We start from the raw sequence: 16460 nt of genomic DNA, 5'->3' as shown, positions 1-16460 counted from the left end.
AACCCACAAGCACTTCAACCCTCCACTAAACCTGGTCCCTCATTGCCCTGCAGTATCTATGAAGAGATTTCAAGGAAGACTGGTAACACAGGCCTAGGTGGGGAAAGAAAAGACCTTCAAGCTTTCTAGATTTTTATGATGGTAGTTTAGTGGTAAGGAATTGAGCCAACAACCCAAAAGCCCCCAGTTCAGATCCAACAGCTGCTCCACAAGAAAACAATGGGCCAGAGAACAGACTGCTCCAATGGAGCAGCTGGTGGATTCGAACTGTTCACCTTTGGGTTGCCAATGCAACTCTTCACCCATGGGATTTATTGCCTCTGAAAACGTGCTGGAAGGCCAGCTAGGAACTGTTCCAACTCCGCATAGCAACAACATGATGCTTTCCACCTGGGGGAAGAACTCAGCTGTCCTTACTTGAGGGGTGGTTGTTCATTTGTCTTCCATGTTCTTTGTCGAAGCGCCCCCTTTCTATATCCACACGTGGGTCCGTCTGGAGTCAGAAGGGGCTTGGGGTCATCTTCGCGGTGCTCAGCACCTTGCCCCAGGGCCAGGCTGAGCCCTGTCCCCAGTGCACAGAGCAGCGCATTGCCTAGTGCAGGGACTAGGGGAGACGGATGCGGCGCCGCCAGCCCAGAGAAGGGGGCGGCGAGAGTCGGCGCGGGTGGGCGCGCGGGGCCGGGAGGGAGCGGAGCCCGAGCCGCGCGGAGGGAGGCGCGCGCCGGCGAAACACCCACTCGGAGCCCGAGCCTGGGCGCGCGCGGGGCTCGGCGCTGCCAGCACAGCTGAGGCCGCGCCTGTGCCCGAGCCCGCGCGTCCTCCCTGCCCGCTCCTGCCGCTGGCCGGCGGGGCTGCCAGGATGGAGGACTCCCAGGAGACGTCGCCCTCTTCCAACAACTCCTCCGAGGAGCTCAGCTCCGCGCTGCAGCTGTCCAAGGGCATGTCGATCTTCCTCGACGTAAGTAGAGCTGGATGGAGTTCCTTTGGTGGGTCTCTGGCATCCTCACCTGTTCGGCCGAGTGTGCGGGTGTGGGTGAGTGGGGGTACGTCTCTCTCCAACTGGAGTTTTGCCCCTAGAGTGTCAGTGAGACCATCCTCCGCCCCAACATAGACCCACTAAACCAAACAAGGTAAATTTAGAGGTAGATTGCCACTCCACTTGTGAAAACGCTTCCGGCAGACGTGCAGCTCGGGACTTAAGGAAATTCCAAAAGTTACATTAACCAACAACCTAGGTTTCGATAGAGACTAGGTTGTAAATAACACGATCTCCATTTGGCTGGATAGGTTGTTTTAAAAAGGGCCAGGGGGAGAAAGGCATTGTCTCTACTGTCTGTCATGCGCCTGTTTGCAGATGCTGGCCTCCAGGCTGCTCTCAGGCAACAGGGGAAGCGGCAGAGCTTGCTATGACCCTCCGCATCCCGCTCAGCTCCCCCAGAAAACAATTACTTTGCACATTTTTTTCCCGCTTTACAGTCTCGACCAAGATCTCTTTCATGATGATTTTCTTTTCGGTAACACTTTATATTTTTCCTTCTCCCTCCTGCTGTTCTTCCCTGCACCTTTCCAAGTTGTAATTACAGTTATCATCTTCATCAGTTCCAGCTGTTGGGCTCAGTGTCTGTCTGTGGTCCTACACCTAGCATTTGGTATTGAAGCCTCCATTTCTCCACACAATGGTCTTTTCTCCTCTACTATTTTTTCCCCCTGCTTGCATGCTGTGGTTTTTATCTTTATAGACTTTTTCTTTGTATTTTATTGCTCATTTTCCCTTCCTCTCTTTGTCTGTTGTTTGGCTACTCTGTGGGGTGTTTTTTTCCACCCTATTGCCCAGTTCTCTTTCCTTTGCCTTTGAGTTCCCAGGTTTTCCTTTCCTCATGTTGCCTGCCGAGGAGGTTCTGGCTCTCCAAGCCCCTCACTCATCACTCACTCATACACGCTAGCCCTGCTCTTGCCTCTGGCTCAGTGGAGACAATTCCAGCTTCTTGGTTTAGGCATGATGAAAAAATGGGCAAAGGGTGTGGAGGAGGGCTAAGTGCTATTTTCTTTATCCTTCTCGAAGTTATCATTTCTTATTAAAATCAACAAGAATGGGAGACAGGGCATGGGCCAGACACATTTTCTTTGTGGAAATAGAGAAAATACAGAGAAAGCAAATTATCATCATCAAAGCAAAGGTAATGAAGATAACAGAAGTGAGGCTAGAAGCCTTCCTGACAGTTTGATAGACTTGGTTTTTTAAATCAAAATTGGGAGATAACTCTTATTAATAATTTAAGCTAGTTTACAAAAAATTATCTTGACCACCCCTATGTCTCCCTGCAGCCTCCCCAACCTACCCCATCCCAATTCTATGCTGTTCTAATCTGGAATCCAGTCATTTCCTGATGGCCATATTCTTCCCACCAAAACAGAAATCTGATTCTTATTCCTTCTCGATAGGACTGTTCAAGCAGTTATTCTTTATAAGCATTCATCACTGCTGCTGGGTCAACCAGATAAAATTAATCAGTGCTATCCATCTGAAAGTTGGACAGTGAATAAAGATGACAGAAGAATGGATACCTTTGAGTTACAGTGTTGACTTAGGGAAGGATGGTGAAATTTTTACTCTTATAGTTTGATCATGTCATAAAGAGTCTGTTGTCAGAAAAAAGACATTGTATTTCCAAAGGTAGAGGTTCGGAGAAAGAGGAAGACACTAAAGAATATCGATTGACACAGTGACTGTAACAATGGGCTCAAGTATTACAAGAGATTGTGAGGATGGTACAAGGTAGAGCATGGTTCAGATCTTGTTGATATAAGTTGTAGTTGACTTGATGGCACATGACAACAACAATATCAACAATAATTGTTTAACCGATTAATCTGTTCCTCCAAGTCCTATAATTTAGGACCATGAAGCGCTTGAAGAACTGACTTTGGAGAGGGGAAGAAGCGCTCTAGCTGTGCTAGGAAGCCTTCCGGACAAGAGGGATTCAAGGTCCCTGGAAATCTTGTTAATTGTGTGGCTCAGAGTTCAGCTTCGCTTAAGTTGATTTATAGAGCACAACAGGAGCCTCCATCATTCTGAACTAGTCTTCAGTCTGTTCTCCCAGGATAGCCAGTGCTTGCTAAGTCACCCCATGACTGATTTTTTAAAAGTCTTTAACAAGCCTGGGACAGAGGTGAATGGATTGAAACTGTGTAAGTAAAAACATTGGCCTCCCAGACATGCACACACCAACCTTGCTTCAAGGGCTCAAACCATTGTTTTAAAATAAAAGAGAGAAAAATATGTTCAAAACTCCTTTATTATTAAATATGCCTGCTTGTTTCCTATTTTTGTAAACAAATAATATTTAGGTCCTTATCCTAGAGGAAACTTGTAGTCTCTGAGTACAGCTGCCTTCTTGCTGTTATGTCTATACATTTAAAAATAAAAATATAAAACAGATTTCACAGGAGAGGTGTTGACATGCTTGTTTACCAGTAAAATGCTAGAGTCTAGAAAAAGAACTGCCTCTGGATTTTGTCTCAAGTAGAAGAGATTTTTGTTTACACTTTTCCTTGAGATGTTTTGCAGAAATCTTAACACTCTGGTGAACATGTGACATATAAAAGAATTGGTTATTTAGAGATTTTTTTAGAATTATTTATCTCTAGATCATGTTGCCTTTAGCAAAAGGAAATGTAAAATATAAATTCATCATTTTATTTGATTAGTTTTAAGATCTCCTACTAGTACTGTTAAGGATTGTTTTTAATTCTGTGCAAACAATGATATTTGCTTTTTCTATTCCAAAATAAAACAGAAATATAATTAATTGTGGGCTTCTTGATCATATAGAATAATTTCAAAATGTAAATAAAATTTTTATTTCAGATGTTTACATTTTAGTGCATTTGGAATAATTTATCTTCCAAGAAATTATTTCAACTGCTTTTGAGGATATTACATAATGACATGACTAGACCTGTTTAGTTCTTTAGAAACAAGAGAGATTTTTTTAACGAGAATATCAGAGATTCCCCACAACTGTTGATGTTTTTGCTTCATCTTCCTAACTCTAAATCAGAAATAATCAGTATGAATCTTAGAAAGAGTGTTGTGAATATTAAATGAGATTCAATAGGATAGGAGACAGAGAAGAAGAAAAAGAACCATAAAAATTTAGACTATTATTGTTACAATAGTGTTCCTTGTTGAATGCATAAATAACAGTATCTAAATTCACAAATGACAAAGATGGTTCTTTTTTGGATATAAATGATATTACTTTCTTTCTTAAAATTTATAGACGTCAGTATAAACATTTGTATCTAGCAGAGCCTTGAAAACCTAGTGCAGGGACCAATTGAAGACTGCATAGAGGTCATCTCCAGTCCAGGGGAAAGCGCTGACGTGGGTCTAGTGTGAGGTCCACTGAAAGACCAGGAGCATGACAACCATGTTCTCTTTCACACCATTGCACAATCTTTGGCCAGGTTGTTGCATTCTAGATCAGAGAGTAAGCCCCAATTTACAACAATAGAGCATGTATCTTATAGACCCTCTTTTGAACCATTAGTCAACACTGTTCTTGTGCAGAGAGAGAAAAAGAAACTTTCATTTCTCTTCAGAGGAAGGTAAATCCCAAAGGAAGCTGGTTGCAACTCCATCCCCTGCTACTCTCCTTTCTAGCACTTGGTCTTTGATTTTTAACTTTGAGGTAAAGAGACGTGCCTTTGTACCACTTCATTGTTGAGCTAAAAGTGGGGACTGAAGGTGGGGAGACAGAGAGGTGACTTTTGCACACTGAAGTGGCCCTTGGACACAAGGTATTCCCTTTTGCCTAGTTGATTATTTCAGAAAAGTCAAAGGGTAGAATTTTTATTTTCCTAAATAATGCACTTTCTGTTGTGTAACTGCCACCTGCTGTCATGGAAAGGATATAATGTTTCCATGATGCTCAGCAGTTTGAGTAGAGCTTCTAGGTCAAGATGGGCTCGGAAGAAAGGCCTGATGCTGTGCTTCTGAAAACCAGCCAAAGAAAACCAAACAGCGGGAGTTCTCTGCCTCTAACAAAGGTGGGGATGACAATGGACTGGGCAGTATTTCATCCCGTCGTGTATGGAGTCATCGTAAGAGAGGCCAGCTCAACAGCTCACATCCACAAGCCCATCTGAGAGAATGGTAGTTAACCCATTAGTGTCAACTCTAATTGGCAAGACTAATTTCACTCAGCTAGTTTGAGAAACCAACAGAAAGCACTCAACTGCTGTCAGAAAGCCCAGTGGTTCCAATCAACCAGCCCCTCTTGAAAGGTGTGATAATCTTCATCTATAAAGATTACAGCTTGGAAACCTAGGAAGCAGTCAAAAGGTACCAATGAATTAACCTGATAGCAATGGGATGGATCTTCCTTGTCATACTTTAAGCACTGTTTTCACATATAGGGCATGTTGCTCTTGTTATGTGCCCTCGAGTCAGCTAGGACTCATAGCGACTCTGTGAATATGAGATTTGAACCGTGACCTGGGCCGTCCTCACCACCTCTGATGTGTCTGTTGTTGGAGTCACAGTCAATCCATCGTCTTGAGTGAGAGCCTTCCTCTATTTCTCTGACCACCTACTTTCCCCAGAACGGTGTATTTTCCTAAGACCTGGCCCCTCCTGACAACACACCCCAAATATATGAAATGAAGTTTGGCCATCTTTGCCTCTAAGGAGCACCCTGGCTGCACTTTTTCCAACACAGCTTTTTCTTTGTTCGTTTTGGCGGACCATGGTATGTTCAGTACTCCTCACCAGCACTACTATCCAAAGACAGCAATTTTCCTCAATCTCTTACTCATTGTACAACTTTTGCACACATAGAAAGCAATAAAAATGCCATGTTTTGGGTCAGAGACTCTTTAATTTTTCAGCTGACATCCTTGATCTTGAGCACTTTAAAGAGGTCCTTGACAGATTTCCCCAATGCAATACATCTTTTGATTTCTAAACTGTTGCTACCAAGGTATTGATTGTGAATCCACATGGTGTAGGGTAGGAGACACTTAACAGATGGTAGTTATTAATAATAAGAAATGTCTATTATTATGTTTACTTGTTATACCATGAAAAAAATAAGAAAAGATGCATTTCAACACCTCCTTCAATAATTTGGGAATGAGGAGTTTTAGATAAAGTATTCAATAGTATCTTTCTGAGATAAAGAATTTGATATGCTAATCCCTAAATTAAACTAAAACACTAATTCCTGACTTTACACTTTAGTTTGCCCATTATACTTACATAATACCATATTTATCATCCACCTCATGCTGGCAATCAGGGCAATTAACTGACCCAGATTACTGCATAACATAACATCAGAAACTCAGTTCTTATCTGCAGTACATTTTTTTAGTCTTTGGGCTCGGGGGCATAATTTGCAGCAGAGACAATTCTGTTCACATTTAATTACAAAGAACTGTCTGAATATCAAAAGCTACTAGCTTAATTTCATCTTCAAGAGGCTGAATCCTATTTATGATTGTTCTTTATGAAATGAAATCCAGAAGTCCTAGGGTTTAGATCTTTGGGGTGTGGTTATTCCTCTCCAGAAGCCATTCTAGGCACTTTGAACTGATGAGAACACAATAGAGCATGAAATAGACTCTTGGAGTAGATCAGAGGTAAGAAATAGGCTGCTTTTTGCATTTCCCCAAATCTCAGCTTGTATTCAAGGTGCAAGAGGAGGGGGCAGAAGCAAATTATAATGGTGAGATGGATCCCAAAAGCACCATTAGAAATTGCCTCTGTTGAATAAAAAGAATTTGTGTCTCATTCAGTTGTAACGATGAAAGCAGTCTTCTGGCAATGATTGCTTAACATTTAGTATTTTTAAAAAAAATTTGGGGACATATTTCTCAGTCAAAGAAGTCAGCATAATAGATAGGTTGCTGGAAAGGTTCTGTGTGTGAGATTATTTGAGTAAAAATATTGATATTTAATAACAAAGCACAGTATAAGAATGACTAATCTATCCCTCACCCTGTCAAGTCAGCAGAAGGAAAAGGATAATGTTACTTACAGTTGTTGTAAGGCCCTGTCGAGTCCAGTACTGCTGATAGAGGCGCTGTGACCTGAACCCTATCCTGTCCTGTGCCATCCTCATCATCTTTGATGCACTTGAACCCATTGCATGGAAGGCAGTAAAACAGACAGCTTTGGAAATGAGAGTACTCATTCAAGCTTCTAGCTGGTCACCCAGAAGGGACAATTTAGAGATAAAAGTTGACCCTGGAGGATATTATGCTGAGTGAAATATCTCAGTCCCAAAAGGACAAATACTGCATAGTGCCACTGTTGTAAAATAGGACTGACATTGGGGTTCGGGGGAGACTGAGAAATATGGGATAAATTTTGTATATTGCATTGAAACTGATGAGAGAGAGAGAACTGTTTAAAAGGGATATATGATTAGGTATTATTGTCATGACAGGAGTCCAGAACAAAGGCTGCATAGTGGAGTGGACTTGGGGGGAGGGATTGTATAACAATGAAAGAATTTTTCTTTTACTTTTCAAAGAGAAGAGCGAATTTGGGGGGAGGGGTAGACAGGGAGAAAAGTGCGACAATGAATGAATGGAAATCCAAAGTCTCTGTAAATTTTCATTAAAATGAATAATAATAATAAAAAAGTTGAATAAAAAAAAAAAAGTCTCCCTCTTTCCTTGCCACTGGGTCAGAACTTGACTCATCGGTGCCCCTCCCGTGGGTTTTCACAGGCTATGAACTGCCTAAGAGATTAGTCATCTTTCTCCTCGGAGCCACTGGTGGCTTCAAACTACCAGAGAGGTGTGGCCTTTGGATCAGCAGTGGCGTTTCCTTTGGACCGAATGCCAGAACTCTTTACAAATAGAAGACTAACTGGTTATTTAGCCATAGCTTCAGGTTTCCCAGAAAAAGATAATTCTCAAGTCTTCCTTCTAAATGACTGAAATTGGTCTTTACAATATGATAGAGGAAACTTCCAGCAGAAGGCAATACCTGATATAAATAAAATGTTGTTGTGTGTAGGCAAGTAGATTTCAACTCATAGTGGCTTTATAGGACAGAGTCGAGTGGGGCAGGTTTTCTGTGCTGGAACCTTTTACATAAGTAGATCACTAGCTATTTGCTCTCACAGAGCAGCTGATTATTTTGAATCACCAATGCGTTTGAACCAGTGAAATTGTATTTAGTAACCAGGTGCTTTGTCATCATCCCACCTGAAAGTCTTATATACAGCATACCTGTATGTTACATAGGGACCTCAGGTGGCACAATCTGTAGGGAGTCATGCTATAAACCCAAAAGCTGGTGGGTTTGAACCCACCAGCAAGTTCGCGGCAGAAATAAGCTTGACCCCCTGTCATGTAGTTTACAGCCTCAGAAACCTGCCAGGGGGGCAGTTATTAGTTGGTTCCAACTCAGTAACAATCAATGAATTTGAGGGTTTTTTATTATCTGGATTTTCTAACATAAGTATGTAGTCAACATACAAGCTAATTTGATTTTAGGTAACAGGAAGAAAACCAACAAAAACCCTCCAACTGTGTTTAGGATTTAAAAAATGGCAGTGTATTGTCTCTTAAAGCAAAAAGTCTGAGTTAGTTGGGTCAGGCTGACTTGTTCAGGGCCTCAGAGAGGCTGGTGGCCTAGTGTTGAAGGAGTTGTTTTCCTAACCCAAAGGCATGTAGTTTGAAGCCATAAGCCGCTCTGTGGGAGAAAGATGATCAGTCTTCTCCTGTGCAATTTACTAGCCTCTGAAAACCTGCTGAAGGATCAGCTATGAGTTGATTCTAACTTGATGGCAATAAATTGTTAAGTCTCTGTTTGACTCTTTTTCTGAGTGTTGCTTATTTTCGAGTTCCATATATTAACAAAATGACTGAGCATCTCCTTAGGTTCAAAGGCAGCAGAAAGGAACGTGCACCTGCCAGTAGCTCATATAAAACCATGGCCTGTAATTCATTGTCCCCAGTGTGCTCACGCCTGAGGAGTGCTCACGCCTGAGGAGTGCTCGTGCCTGCATAGCCCCTGTGGCAGGGGGTTGTGCCTGTCTGTTTGCCAAGCCAGAATCCTCTATCTGGTGATGGACTGAGGTTGGAGGAAAAAATTGGTTTTCCAGAAGAAATTTAAAATCATTACTAAACAGTAGTCAGCATTAAATGGATTTACAATATCAGGGAGTTCTGGTGGTGTAGTGCTTAGGGAGTTACACTAAACCAAAGGCTTTATGTGGATCTGAACTGCCAGAGAAGTACAGCCTTTGGGTTGGCAGCGTAACTTGCAATGGACCCCACCACGAGAAGTCTCTGGAAACATGACAGAGAGTCACTGTGAGTCGTTACTGTCTCTATGACAGGGTTTGCTTTTGTTTTTTAAAAAGATATCACGAACACTTAGTTTCTCTTTTCCCCCAAGCTTCTTTGAGGTACAACTGACTTACACGAAACTGTACATTATTAAGTATAAATTTGAATGTTGTTGCTATGTGCTGTCGAGTTGCTTGTGACTCATAGCGACCCTATGTACAACAGCCCTAACCTCTGCTCTGTCCTGTGCCGATCGCATTGTCTCTGATACACCCATCCCAATTACCCCAGTAACTGAACCAATCCACCTCATAGAGGGCCTTCCCCTCCTGCGCTGTCCCTCCACCCTACCAAGCATGATGTCCCTCTCCAAGGTCCAGTCCCTCCTTACAACATATCCAAAGTATGTCAGATGAAGCCTCAGAATCCTTGCCTCCAAGGAGCCACCTGGTTTAACCCTCTCCAGGATGAATCTGTTTGTTTTCCTAGCAGTCAGTGGTACCCTCAACACTTCTCCAGCACCACAGCTCAAAGGCATCAATTCTCCTTCTATCCTCCCTACATTGTCCAACTCTCTGATGCATAACAAGTGATAGCAAAGACCATGGCCTGTATCAGGTGCACCTTAGTCTCCATAGAGACACCATTGCTCTTCAGTAATTTGGAGAGATCCCTAACAGAAGACTTTCCCATTACAATATGTCTTTTAATTTCCTGGCTGCTGGTGCCAAGAGTGTTGACTGTGGAGCTAAGCCGACTAAAGTTGTTAACAATCTCAATCTCTTCACCATCCATCCTGATGCTGCCAATTGGTCCAGTGGTGAGAATCTTTGTCTTCTTGACATTGAGCCTCAATCCATATTGAAGGCTGCAGTCCTTGACCCTCTGCAGCAAGTGCTTCAGGTTCTCCTCAGTTTTAGCAAGCAGGGTTGTATCATCTGCATAACGCAGATTGTTGATAGATCTTCCACCAATCCTGATGCCACATTTTTCCTAATAGAGACCAGTCACCTGAATAATCTGTTCTGCATACAGATTGGAAAGGTATGGAGACAGGACACATCCCTGGCGTATGCCCTTCCCAATTTTGAACCACACAGTGTAGTTTTGAAATATTATAGCCTATCAAGCCATTAGTACAGTTAAGATAATAAATGTATTTGCCACTTCCAAACATTTCCTCATGACATATTTATAATCCATTCTTTCTAGTCCTGCCTCATGCCTAGATTGTTCTCAACTTACTGTCTACCTATATGACTTAGTTTCTTTCCTGTCAACTTTATAAAAAAGGACTCATACAGTAGATTCTCTCTTGTGTCTCTGGTTTTCACTTGGTGTAATTATTTTGAGATCCATCCATGTTATATGTACCACGAGTTTATTTCTTATATCTCAGGAGTGTTCCATTGTATTTATACACTGTAGGTTTTTATCCTTTTACCTGTTGATGGGAATTTGATTTTTTTTGTTTTTCTAATAAAAATATCAATTGATAAACTTTTATTTAAAATTTAAAATGGTTTTATTCAATAATAGTTGGTTTTTTTGTTATTATAATGGTTCTGTAAATATTTTTTAAAACAGCAATAAAATTTCTTTCCCCTTTTTTCCTTTCCAGATACTGAGGAGAGCAGACAAAAATGGTAAGGAAAAAAATTCACAGTTTACTATTTATTAAAATCTTACCATTCACACTACTGTACAGTGAATACTATGGAAGGAGATAAGCCCAATAAACTGACACATCATATATGAATGTCTGGTACCAGTGGCAGTTGTAGGCAAATCAATGGTTTCAGATATTCATGATATGAGGATTTACATTTGACTGAAAAATAGAAATTAAGTCATTAAATTAAGATTTCGGCAAGTAAATGGTTTCAGATATTCATGATATGAGGATTTACATTTGACTGAAAAATAGAAATTAAGTCATTAAATTAAGATTTCTTTCTTATTTGGGCTCTGGCTCATTCTTTTTATGTTTTAAGTAATAAAAATTGTATTTGCTGAGGTCAAGTACTATACATTATTCCTTAGAGTTATAAGATATAGAGCTGAAACTTGAACCGAGTTCTGAGTTACATCAAAGTCTAGACTTTCCACAATGGCCTTCGTGGGGCTGCTTCTGCATTCTAAGAAGGATGCCTGAAGTGTGCATTGCCAGACTTGGCTCTACCCCATAGTCCATTCAAAGTGTGGACACTGAGAGTATTAATACAGAGATGGAGAGGTGGCAAGTCAGAAGGGAAACATTGCTGTGTTAAAAACGAGAGTTTATGTGACATCTAAGTGCAGTCTTCAGCAGTATCTTTTGATTTCTTTTGTTCTACCAGAAGTCTTGTTTCATAGAATACCAAATCAGAGCTTATTATGTTTTTATAGCTGCTATGATATAAGTAGTATATTCTTGACAAGAATTATTTGACTCTCTAGGATACAGTAGATCCTTTCTCTTTCTTACAATCCCTTTTCGTGTCTATTTGTAGAGATAAGTCAGAGTTCAGATCAGACAGCTTAAAGTAGGCATAGCCATCTAGTTATCCATTTAGTAGCCAGATGAAGAAAAGCTGACTAATACTTTTTACCCTTTCACAACAAGAAATAGTACCCTAAGGAGCAAGAAAAATAATGTCCTGAGTTCTAATAATATTTAATTGTGTCTATTTGTTGTGATTTATATGTTATTAATCAAGAGGGCTTCTCTTTTCACATGACACACTTTATTAACTTTCTAGCAAGTCTAGTGATGTTGTCATTCTTCTTGCGCCTACCCAGTGGTCCTGTCCCTGATACCCCGCTCCCTCAAGGAAACCCAAATCTCATAGCTGTGAAGTCGATTTCTACTCATGGCAGTCATCCACTGGGTTCCAGCACTGTAAATCTTTACATAAAGTGTCTGCTTGTAAGTGGCTCCTGTAGAGTGGCTGATGGAATCAAACTACTGTCCTTTTGATTAACAACCCAACTCGTAATAATACGCTATGATACCCAGCCCCAGTAACACCACATGCACAGTTGAATAGCCTATCAGTGTCTATGCTATTAACCTTTCATGTAACCTTTCGTCTCCGGCTAAAAAAATGCTTCATTTTTTCCCCCCCAAGGCCTTGTTTTTCTCAGGCTGCTCCACACTTCCTGGGATGCCAAGGCTCCAATTTAGGAAGTTGCTATTGTCTTTATGTCTGTCACTCTTTTCTGTTATTTTCCATCAAAATTGCTTTCCTGGTGGCCCATTGCTGTAATACATCTCAAAAACTGCCATCAAATTGACAGCATCATGTGTGTCAGAGTGGAAATGTGCTCCAGAGGATTTTCAGCAGCAGGTTTTGGTGGCATCAGTCACGAGGCCTTTCTTTTTAAGATGCTTCTAAATGAACCTTTCTGTAAGTAGCTGGATGCATTGCCATTTGCATGAGCCAGGGACTTCATTACAAACTATAACCTGTTGCCTTCGAGTTGATTCTGACTGATAATGACATTATGAAAAGACAAACCCACTGCCTTACGATTCTGAATCATAGCAATCTGCCAGGAGATCCCTGAGGCTGTAGACCTTTCCCGGAAGAGACGGTTCATCTTTCTGCAGTGGAGCCACTAGTGCATTCAGACTGCCCAGCTGTCAGTTAGCAGAACAACACATAATCTCCAAACTGCTCCCTGGGGTTTCCAGGTCTATAAACCTTTAAGGAAGCAAACGACCATATCTCTCTCTGATGAGTATGATACTGACCTTTAGATTAGCAACAGAGTGCTTTCACCACCTCACCATCAGGGGACCTTTATATACATGTTGTTGTTGTTGTTAGGTGCCATCGAGTCATAGACGACTCATAGTGACCCAGTGAATAAAAGGCCTGAGCACTGTTCAGAGTTTCCGGAGGCAAGCCATTTTGGAAGTGGATGCCACTCCTGCTTCCAGGCTTGTTTTAATCGGGAGGCTCCAGCAAACACTGTCCACCCTGGGCAACCATTATCACATTTGGCACATCAGTGTATCAATGTTCAGCATCACAGCAACCACGAGTTACCTCTGTACAGCAATGCACAGACCAGTGCTATACCACCTAGAAGAATGTTTGACCAAAAACAATTTGAACCAGGCCTGAGGGGGCAGGTTAAAATCACCCACCTTGGGCTTGGTAGCATAACTTTCTGTCCACTAGGCCAACATAACTCTCTCTATATCATTGTTGTTATGTTGTTTGGTGCCGTTGAGTTATAGACGACTCATAGTGACCCTATGAACGAAAGGCCTGAGCACTGTTCATAGAGTTTCTGGAGATTTATATCCATAGTTGTTTTTTAAAAGCACCTGATAAATCAGTTCACAAGACTTACTGGCTGATGATGCCTTCACATGCTGTGCAGCACTGGCAGCCTCATGAGCCCCTGGATTTCTCATCAGTCCTGTATTTCTTTGCCTATGAGGTCTCTTCCCTATGTACTCCTTTTCCTAATTTTAGCTCTTAACATACTGTCAAAGCTACCTACTCCTGTGCTATTATCTTCCACAATCTTCCCCATGCATCCACCTCTACATCCTTCCTCCATGCTTCTGCGGTGTTACCTCTGTTTTCACCTCTGCCCAGTGTGACCTTTCCACCCTTCGTTTGTGAAACCCTCCTCTCTTCCCCTGGCTAGAGCTTGTCACCCCTCTGCCTTTATGGTGGAACCCTGTGGTGGAGGATTGCAGCTCTTTGCTGGAGAGTCTAGTACCCTAAAGCCAGCTGGCCTCTCTAGGAAATGTGTCTTATGAGCACACACTGCATGGCAAGTGTTAGATGCTCACTTAATCAATCAAAATTGACTGAAGGTAAGACATTCTATTATCCATCTCCCTTCTGTCTGTTTTCTCTTCCCTCTGCCTCTCTTTCATCCTTCCTCTTTTGTCTTGTGCTCAATGTGAAGTAGGGGAAGTTTGCAGTTAGGCAGGCCTACAGCTCTGTGCTTTAGGTAAGTGACTTGCACTATGTATCATCTACTTTCTCCCTTATAAAACAGAGCTGTCTACCTCGTTGCTATTATTATTAGGTGCCATTGAATCACTTGTGACTCATTGCGAACCTATGCACAAAAGCTGTGAAGCCTGCCCTGTACTAAACCAGTCTCACTGACCTCAACACACTTAATCCCACTACCCCAGTTATTAGGTCAGTCTGCCTCATTGGGAGTTGTCCTTTCCTGCACTGTCCCTCCACCCTTTCATGTATGATGTCCTTTTCCAAGGATTAGTCCCTCTTAGCCACATGCCTAAAATATGTGAGACAGAGCTTCAGAATCCTAGCCTCCAAGGAGAAACTTGGTTTCCCCCTTTCTAAGACAGACCTATTTGTTCTCTTGGCAGTCCATGGTATGTTCATTACTCTTCTCCAGCACCACAACTCAAAGACATCAATTCTTCTTCTGTCATCCTTAGTCATTGTCCAGTTCTCTGATGCATAGCATTTAATTGCGAAGATCATGGCCTGGATCAGGTGCACCTTAGTCTCTAGACTGACATCATTGCTCAGCACTCTGGAGAGGTCCCTGACAGCAGACTTCCCCAGTGCAATTTGTATTTTGATATCCTGACTGCTGGTAACAAGACTGTAGATGTGGAGCCAAGCAAGCTGTAATTGTTAACCACCTCAATCTCTTTTCCTTATCATGGTCCTGCCAATTGGCCCTATGGTGAGAATCTTTGTCTTACATTGCCCATTGAAAGGCAAATGGTTCAAATCCACCAGCGACTTCCTGGGAGGGAGAAAGATGGGCAATTTAGCTTCTGAAACAACTTCTGAAAACCCACTGGAGTATCAGCTAGGTGTTAGTTCATGTTAGATGGCACACAGTAACAGCAACCATGTATATTGTAGAATCTTGAACAATAAATGAGATAAAATGTGTTTAGTCCCTAGAGCAATGCCTAGTACACAGTAAGAACTTAATATATGCTCATTTTGCTACTATTTTCATCATTACAGTCATTTCTATTTCAGTGGAGTTTAGGGGGAAATAAGGCTATTTATCATGCATGCAGAATTGAAAAAGGAAAAAGGATGGTGGATAATCTAATGTAAATGAGAAGACACTGGCACAAAAATGTAAGCGTCCTTCTGTGCTATGTGCTCGTCACATTCTGTATTTGCAAATAAGCAGCTGTTACATATACTTGATCTCTTAGTAACAGGCCCTCATATAATCGAGTCCCTTGTGGACAGCGTAATTAGTGATGGAATAATAAGGGGAATGAGAGGTGATAAGCACTATGATAGTTATCTTGCCAGAGTTCAAATTTAGGTTTTGGAATCTGTCTGACATGGGAGAGAAACTGCTAAAGAAATGGAGAAAATGAAAACATGATTAGTGATTAGCTATAATAATCGTGGTCTAAAGAGTTGGCTTTAAAACGTTTTTTGGGTTGTTTTTAAATCATAGGCTGGGATCCTAAATGTAAAGATAGACTTCAAAATAAGATTACTCTAGAGAAACACAAGGATTTTGGTCTAGAAAGACCAGAATTAAATTTAGAAATGCAAAAAACTCTTAAGAAAGCGTACTTATATGCAGGTTGAATAAAAATGGAAATGATATTTGGGCATTTCTAAAACTTGCAAAAAACATTCTTTTTAACTTTAGAAACAAGAAAAAAAATGATTTCTAATGTTTCATCAGATTTGTTTCAGTTGGTTTGTACTTGCTAAGATCTGCCACCATTAAAAAAAAATTGTATAGACATGTCTACATATATATGCACAGTTTTCCTCTGTGTGTGTATGTGTGTGCGTGCATTTATATATAAAAAACATTTACTCTTTAATCATTTTTCATGTGTACAATTCATTGGCATTCATTAGATTTGTGATTCCACTACCATCCTTGATCCGGAAATATGGAGTTTTGCATGGATGAGTTTTTTATCCCAATTCAAAACAGCGACCTTTGAGAGATAGTTACAAATCCTGTCCAGCTTTAGTCCAGTCCAGCGGACTGTGAATCTGTGTGGTCAGAGAAGGTGCCTATAGTGCATTCCATGAGACCCAGTGGAGAGTAGAACACCTGTCACGTCATAATTGTGCGATAAGTATTTGTAAATCAATTCGGAAGGAGTGTTTAACCAAAAATTGGGCCTTGAAAACTGAAAAAGAAACACAGTTATATCT

General features: G+C 41.3%; 1 protein-coding gene across 1 annotated transcript in view; it reads left to right on the top strand.

Annotated features, from left to right (window-relative positions):
- The first annotated feature begins 745 nt into the window (after positions 1-745).
- NECAB1 (N-terminal EF-hand calcium binding protein 1) overlaps positions 746-16460 on the top strand; it is a 225192-nt gene continuing 209477 nt past the window's right edge. Inside the window, exons 1-2 of the mRNA XM_006884598.1 lie at positions 746-958; positions 10934-10958. Coding sequence (XP_006884660.1) covers positions 860-958; positions 10934-10958 — 124 coding nt within the window. The 5' untranslated portion in view covers positions 746-859. The remainder of the gene's footprint in view (positions 959-10933; positions 10959-16460) is intronic.

Source organism: Elephantulus edwardii, unplaced genomic scaffold (genome assembly GCF_000299155.1).
Source record: "Elephantulus edwardii isolate Elephantulus edwardi_28Jun2011 unplaced genomic scaffold, EleEdw1.0 scaffold00036, whole genome shotgun sequence".
In the NCBI taxonomy this organism is placed as follows: domain Eukaryota; kingdom Metazoa; phylum Chordata; class Mammalia; order Macroscelidea; family Macroscelididae; genus Elephantulus; species Elephantulus edwardii.
The sequence above is the reverse complement of the archived record's forward strand: the minus strand, read 5'-3'. Positions and strand labels throughout refer to the sequence as shown.